This window comes from Eurytemora carolleeae, unplaced genomic scaffold (genome assembly GCF_000591075.1).
Source record: "Eurytemora carolleeae unplaced genomic scaffold, Eaff_2.0 scaffold930, whole genome shotgun sequence".
NCBI lineage: Eukaryota > Metazoa > Arthropoda > Copepoda > Calanoida > Temoridae > Eurytemora > Eurytemora carolleeae.
Window position 1 is genome coordinate 1 of NW_019396817.1, and position 8,187 is coordinate 8,187.

At 31.5% G+C, this 8,187-nt stretch overlaps 1 protein-coding gene across 3 annotated transcripts; it reads left to right on the forward strand.

Annotated features, from left to right (window-relative positions):
- Nucleotides 1-2,342: 2,342 nt before the first annotated feature.
- Nucleotides 2,343-7,983, forward strand: LOC111709000 (zinc finger protein 699; the record flags this gene model as incomplete). Of its 3 annotated transcripts, none has more annotated exon segments than XR_002766770.1 (7): nt 2,343-2,419; nt 2,716-3,003; nt 3,732-3,821; nt 4,357-4,426; nt 5,735-5,811; nt 6,683-7,059; nt 7,436-7,983. XR_002766770.1 is itself a non-coding variant. In XM_023482559.1 (7 exon segments), coding segments are annotated over 6 exon segments (803 nt in total), but the record flags the coding sequence as incomplete, so codon positions are not given.
- Nucleotides 7,984-8,187: the final 204 nt, after the last annotated feature.

Here is an 8,187-nt window from a genome sequence, read left to right on the forward strand (position 1 = left end):
TTAATCCATTACATTAGACATTTATGGACTTTTTCAATATTTTGGTTTAAGAGAGCTTTTTATTTCCTATGTATCGATAAATCAACTGTGTAGCATTCCTATGAACCAAATAATCGATTAATCAACTGTCCAGCATCCTGTAGACTAAATAATCAGTAAATCAATTGTGCAGCATTCCTATGGACTAGATCAGATCAAATCAAATCAAATATATATATTTGTCCCAAGCTTACATTACATATAGAAAAAAAAATATTCTTTAAAAATATTTATGAAACTTGAGACGGGGAGGCATTGCTAGCCAGGGGCTGTTTAACACGCAGCCCCCACTGGAGAGTCAGTTCTTGCAATGATGCTGACTTGAAGAGGTGTTGCTGGAAATCCTGCTGCTTATGAGACGGAGGAAGTTGGAGCTACTGGAAAGGATACAGTTTGTAAACGTACAGGAATCCGTCACACGGGCAGCCGTAGTACATCTGAATTTCCGAGCCGGGTCAACCTGTCCGGTCCTAGTTTGTTCTGTACCTAGCCATCTGGACAGGACTAGCCGGTGCAAAAAGGTTGACGCGGTCAGACTTTATGCCTCATATAGGTTGAATTTACTTTTACTAAAGGGGCAGAGGTGCGTGGTCAAGGAGAGGTCGGGTACCTTCTTTCTCGGGGTGGAACACATAAAAATAAATAAGAGTTCAAGGGAGGAGTAAGAATTACTAAACAGGTTTTCACATTGAAAATCTTTAAGATTATCGAGAAGATAATCGATTAATCGATTGTAGCATTCCTGTAGACTAAATAACCGATTAATCAATTGTGAAGCATTCCTGTGGACTAAATAATCGATTAATTAGCTGTGTAGCATTCCTGGGGACTAAATAATCGATTAATCAACTGTTTAGCATTCCTGTAGACTAAATAACCGATTAATCAACTTTCTATTATTCCTGTAGACTAAATAATCGGTTAAACATTCGTGTAGCATTCCTGTAGACTAGATATTCGATTGATCAACTGCGAAGTACCTTATGGACTAAATACTCGATTAATCAACTGTGTAGCATCTGCCTGTGTACCAAACAATTGATAATCAATTGTGTAACTTCTCTGTCACCCTTGATTTAATATAATAAAGAATTCTGGTCAGCCACTGCCGCTGATTTATATGTGGCATAAGATAAAAAAAATATAGATACTATCTATCTATATTTAAGATTATAAGATTTATAATTGAATCATTAGATTAAAAAATATTGATAGATACTATCTATCTATAATTTAAGATCATAAGATTAAAAAATATATGTGGATACTATCTCTCTATATTTAAGATCATAAGATTAAAAAATATAGATAGATACTATCTATTTATATTTAAGATTATAAGATAAAAAATATAGATAGATACTATCTATCTATATTTAACACTAGCTTAGGAACCCAGTGTGGCCCAAGTCATAATTACTGTTAGTCCAACTGTTTTCGGGCCCCTTGCCTTAAATTATAATTTTAGCCATTTTTTCCCGTTAAAAGTGGACCCACTCAAGTTAGAATTTCAAAATCAAGCTAAGAACATTTCCGTGGGTCTCCCGAGTTCCCCAATCAAAATTTGAAGCAAATCTGTCCGGGGGTTCCTAAGTTATGATCGGACAAACAAACAAACAGACAAACAGTGATTACAACTTTATATATATAGATACTATTAGATAGATATATCCTGTCACCATTTCGATCTCTAATGGTTCTGAATATCTTGCAAAGCTTGTGAGTGAGCTCTGATTGGACTTGTCACAACCGGAAAGTTCAAACAAGGGTAATTTGGACCAAATGCTCGATTAATCGATTATCAGTTCAATATTTTTGTCGTCCATGTCCATCTTTTTGAAGTGAATTTTTTCTAAATATAGTAAGTCGATAAAAATGTAGGAGGGGGTATATATTTTCCAGAATTAACCTCCTCTACTAGCCTCAGGGGTATCTGTGAGTATGATTTTGCTGGCAAGTTTATCCACCCTTTTTGATACCTTTAGGGATGTATTTGCTAGTATAAAGCATAGCTGAGAAATTGACATTCCTTTTGACGTTATTACTGGAGATTTTGTCCGGTCCAGCGACTCAGCAGTCATCATAAGCCCGAGTTTGATTTAATTGATTTTTCTTTATAAATTTCTGCCAGTTTCAAAAATAGTGGAAGTTTCAAAATCGCTGTACAACCCCTCCCCCCCCTTCCCCCAAATTCAGCCTTAAGCCATAAAAAACATTCTTAAAATTTGGGAAGGTGGGGGGGGTACAAAATTATTCTTTTGGGACTTTCTGAACCACTTCTGTTAATATAAATATTGATTTAGATGTTATGAGGCACTTGAAAGATAGACGTGTAAGATCTGCTCAAACTGTTACATACAAATGTAAGACCTGTTCAAAGGTAAATCATATTTTTTGTTTTTATTATTGTTATTAATATTATTATGTGATGTAAGCTTTATTTATTTTATTGTTAATACAATGCTCTGAGGTTCATATCTGTGTGGATAAAAGTCTTGGAACCACTGATGTAAAAATGATAATTCATAATGGTCAAAATTTAATCTGATGTAGAAAAAATAATAATTCATTTTCAAATTTTTGTAACCCTGCGACCTACAATGCAAATATCAGAGAATTAATAGTGCAGTATATGTTAATTCAAATGTTGGAGAAAAAACTAAATTTTTACTTTAGGTTTATTCCCTCCTTGCAGATATGGAAGAGCATCTGCGAACAAAAAACAAGGATTTGGAAACCAAGAGAGATAAAGAAATGACAAGTTTTCCTCAAACAGAACTACCAGAAGTTAACAGTAAGCTAGAAGTGGTGAAAGAAAATACCCTAATTGATGACGTTTTTAGGCAGCCTTTTCAAGTTTATTCTCTCCAAAACGTTCAAGTTTATTCTCTTATTAAACTGGAAACCGCAAACGCAGTGATGATGGGAAACCAAGATACTTTGAGTTTGGGAGAAGTGAAGAAGGTAATTGTTTTGTTTTTAAAAAAAATGAAAAATGATTTGATGCAGATGAATCTGGAAGATCGTTGGTATTGTAGAATCTAAGTTCTAGATAAAAAAATTACGAAGGAGATTAATAGTAATAAGAGTAATAAGTTAAATATGGGTTACATTCCACTCTGACGTATTTTAACAAAACAGTATTTTTCAAAGCCATGAATCGACAAGGTCATTTAAACATTTCTCTTCTACACGGAATAACACTCTGGAATGAATTTAGCAATTGGATTTTTTAATTTTTAATTCTTGCAACTGATCTCATAAAATATTTCGGGCACTTCTTGAAAAATGTTTTGTTGTAAATTACAAAATTCCACTGCTTTCTGTTTCTCACTGTAAATTATTTCAATGATAAGATATATTTTTTAAATTGGCCTTTGAAGAAATAACTTTAAATTCTTTATTTTTCAACGTTAACTGAGCTTTGTTATTTAGTTATCGTTTTGAATAAAAAATTAGTATTTTAAAAATCTTTTTCATTTTTTATGGTGTGTCCCAAAGTTTTCATCATTTTATGGCTAAAAAATTTAAAAAATTAATTTAAAGAAAAAAAGGCTGAAATGTTCTAAATGGTGCCCGTTTCAACTGAAAAATGTAAATGTAGTGGAGGCGGTTGTATTTAGAAAAAAAGGCGCGATTTTTTCATAATTTTGTTTGTTTTAATAATATTTTTTCTGAAGGATATTTTTTAGAGAAAATATAGTGAACGACGGGAGAAATGTCAGTACTGTGAACTGACTCTGGAGACCTTGTCTGAAAAAAATGAGCATCTGGCAAATCAGGTTAATGGGTCTTTCCACGTAGTTATTGCTGTTTACTATTTAAAAATTAATTTGTTATTTTCTATTTTAGAAATCAATTTGTTATTTTCTATTTTAAAAATCATCTTATTTTCTATTTTAAAAATCATCTTATTTTCTATTTTGAAAATTAATTTGTTATTTTCCATTTTGAAAAAATAATTTGTTATTTTCTATTTAAAAAAAATAATTTGTTATTTTCTATTTAAAAAAAATAATTTGTTATTTTCTATTCTATAATTTAATTACCCGATTACAAATGTACTTTAATCCTTTTTCCCGGGAAAGATTCCTAGAGTGGAGTAGAGAAAAAATCACCTTCACCTTTTTCTAACTTCTTATCCAAAATTTCATCAGTTTTCCCCGAAAGACAAATTAATTTTCCAAAATACAGCCAATAAAACTCAACATATATATATAATTTATATATGTGAATTTTATGTAAAAAGTATCAAAAACAATGACTAAAGTTGTATTTCTAAGAAAATATATACCCCTGAAACATAACTAATTACAGGAAAGCTGTAAACAACTGGAGTATTTCTGTATTTGTAAACATTGTAATAAAGCATTCAGAGATGAAAAAGGTAAATAAGATACAATCAATAATAATAGAGTATCAAAATGTAAATTTTATTCGGGAACTTTACAAAATTATTCGGAGGGGGGGGGGGGGTCGATCAAGAAAGGAAAACTAGACTTACAAGCTTTAAGTTTAAAACTAAAAAACGAATAAATGTCAAGTTTCTTCACCTTAAATGTCGCTTGTGACTTAAAATAAACTGTAACCTTAATATATCCTCAAATATTTAACTCATCGATTTGACAAGTTAAATATTTAAACCTAATGTAATCAGGCGCGTAGTGGAGGTTTAGCCCAGGGGGTGCACTTTTTTGTGCACCCCCTAAAGGTTGATGTACACCCCTCTGAAAAACCGGTATTAAGAAAAAATAAAGTTTAAAATCAATATTTATCTACCTAAAGGCTGACTATTAGTCATCTGACCATAATTACCAATCATTTTAAATGGAATCCTGCGAAAAAAATATTGTAAATTAGATTAAGATACAAGAAAGATGTTGAGAAATAATCATAAAATGGACAAGTTGTGACATTTTCCATTGATAAGAAAAGTTTGATAAATTAGAGCCTGTCTCTGGCTCTAGGGGGGGGGGGCCTAGGGGGTGCATGTCTAGGGGGCACAGGGGTACCGCCCCCCCCCTCCACTACGCGCCTGAATGTAATCCCCTCAGTTTTTCATAATTTTTCATAAATCTATTAATCATGATTCTCTGGAAAATGTTGCGTAAACATTTAACCCATTTAGTCAAGAATTAAATTAAATTTCACCAAAAATTAATTATTTTGCAAAAATTATATGCTATAACTTGGAACCATTGTATATTTTAGCGTTAAAACCAATTGCAAAATAAAATCAGTTTTTAAAGAGATGAATATATATCCAACATCGTTACAATGGTTGATTAGTTAAAAATTAGTTTGATCTATTTAAAGGGACTGCAAACGTAGTTTCAAATGGACCTCCATTGATCTATATGGCATAACCGATTCACAACCGTACCCATAAAAGCCCTTGTCTGTAGGAATTAGAAACTCATGTTTTTGTTTTTGAAAATAGTTTATTTTCAGTTTTGATTTTTCTAGAAAAGTGACTTGCCCAGTTTTGCTTAAGAAACAAAAAAGAAATTATCAGAACTAAACGCTTTGAGAAACTAATCTTTCTTCCACGTTACTAATCAGACTATTTTATTACTTGCTTTCAAGGGTACTGTCGTGAAGTTGGCATACCACTCTTTGAAATATGTTTATTATGGTGACGATGACAATTCCCTTTAAGAGGAGATTGCTTTTTTATTATATTTACTTAATTTAGATGTGAAGATACATTGGAGAATGAAAAAAGCTTCGATAAACTGCTATATTGAGTTTAAATGTAAAACATGTCGTCAGGTTTGTGCTTGCTTTCTAGTAAGAATAATCTAGATATTTAAGCCCTGCAAAAAATCTGTCAGCTGAGTTTTGGTATAATTTTGACACTGTTTTATATCAATATTTCGAAACAGGACATCAGATAGAACTAGTATTGGTCGCGATCAACTCATAATATTTTAAAGCTTCAGTCTATACCCCCTATCATTTTTCTTATAAGTCTCTTTAATGTTACATTCTGTTTCAGTTTTGCTGAACACTCCCTTTAATTTATCATGTATTATATAGAAGTGTGTCTAACTCTACATTATTTAACAATATATAATAATTCTGAAAACCTTTGTTTTAAAAAACTAAACGTTGTCGAAGCTAGAAAATTTATAATTTGATCTTGTTCATATTAATTAAAGATTTAAAGTGACGATCTACGTAATTCAAAGTGACCCTCAAATTAAAAAGTTAATTTGCCAGATACGAAACCTCGAAACCTCCCCAATTAGTTTTTTAAATATTGTCTTTTTTGGCATAAATTTAAATCTTTAAATTTCATGAATTTCTTGAACATTTTTTTTGTCCACACGAAAATATATATCTTTGTTACTTGTAAATCGGGCATGCCACTTTATAAATACTTTGAATTACTTGCACACTGGACAGTTCTCTATCTGATTTCACATTGGTTAAAATTGCAGTGTTTTGATTTAACCAGCGAAAGTTCTCTTGGCCACAAAAGAATGTGATTAATTACAAATTCCCTGATTTCTTATAAAAACGGCAAAAAATTTTTGTTCTAAGATCTTTTTTGATTTTTTTTTGACTAACTGACTGACAGACTGTAAATTAAAGGAATTTAACAAATCATTCTATATCGATCTAGTTTTACCTGTTCCAGGTGTTTCCAAGTCTAAATGACGTAACTGTTCACCTAAGTCGTTGTTCCACTGATCCTCTAGGAAGAAAGAGGAAAAAGATAAAGCTTGAAGTGGATGATCAGAGAAGATATACCAAGGACGATCCCATCAAACTTGATGTTCTGGAATATTCAGACATTAAAGAAGAAGAGCCGGATGAAGATCCTTTGGCGGGTTACTAAGTGACAAAACTAGCTCTAATAATACCTAGCCTGATTTCTAAAAGTCGATTTTTTTTTCATTTGTGCTTAATTGAATGAAAAATCCGAAATAAGAAAATCTCCGAATTCCTTACTAACTGTCTGACATTTGATAATTTCCGAAGCAACAATGGCTACACCCAGAAAAAAGATTACAGGTCTTCCTTAAACTGACCAAACTGTGTCAAAATACGACATATATCGGTATTTTTCTTCCAGAACTAATTTTTTCAAAAACTTAATTTTGGTTTCCGACCAGTTGTAATTACTTTAAAGGGACCAAGATATTTGAGAAGATATTATAGAATAAGATTCCAGCTTTTAAATATTAAATTCGTCCTCCATTTGATGTAAACAAGTCAAATTCTCCAAATATCCGGTTCGAAGTTTGAGAGCCTCCCTAAGCAGAGAAAGATTAACAATGCTGGAGGCAATTATTTTCTTTTATTTAATTTCATGCAATAACGAGTTAATAAATATTAAAATTACCTTGTTTTGCTTTGGTGCACATTTAAAAAGAAATCGACTTTTAAGATCGCCCAATATTTTGTATCAAATGAATATTGAATATCTATGACACCAATCGATTTTTTTTGTTCTAAACCAAGATTATTCGATACAGAGGTGTAAAAAAGAATATCCTTTTGTAGATATTCCAAGAAAGTTCTTAGTTGTTCTGTATTTATTTCTTTGAAATTTCCAGTAAAAGACTCTTATTAACTACTGTTACGTACATTATAGAACTTACCATCGAACACATAAGCAAGTGGGATGTTAACCTTTCCCTTCTTTGTTAACTTGTTTGTCAAGAAAATTGCTTTGAAAATGAATACGACATCCCCCTGTATTTTAGGGTGAAAGTGTAAAGTATGCAAGATACAACTAATATTACAGAATTGAAAGTAAAATTCCAAGAATTTAATTCCTATGATTTGTCTTTTACAAATGTATCCCAGAAACTATTCTTGTAAAATAAAAGTAAAACCATTTAAATTTGAAAACATAAAATGTGTCAGAACTATGCATGATCATGTTGTTGCTAATATCCACCGATCTGAAAATTATAGAATACTGGTTAGGTTTTTCAACGTCAATTTCTCATGTTTATTTTTAATGTTATTTTATGTTTCGAATCCTAAATTGGTGGCATTTGTAGAATCGTTATCATTATTTGAAACACAAAACACGTTTCCTGAGGCTGAATTTAAAGAAATAGAGCCACGGCTTAAATTTTACTTAAAATTGTATTCAATTTTTCAATATTTAAGCTGGCGCCGAATTGAAAC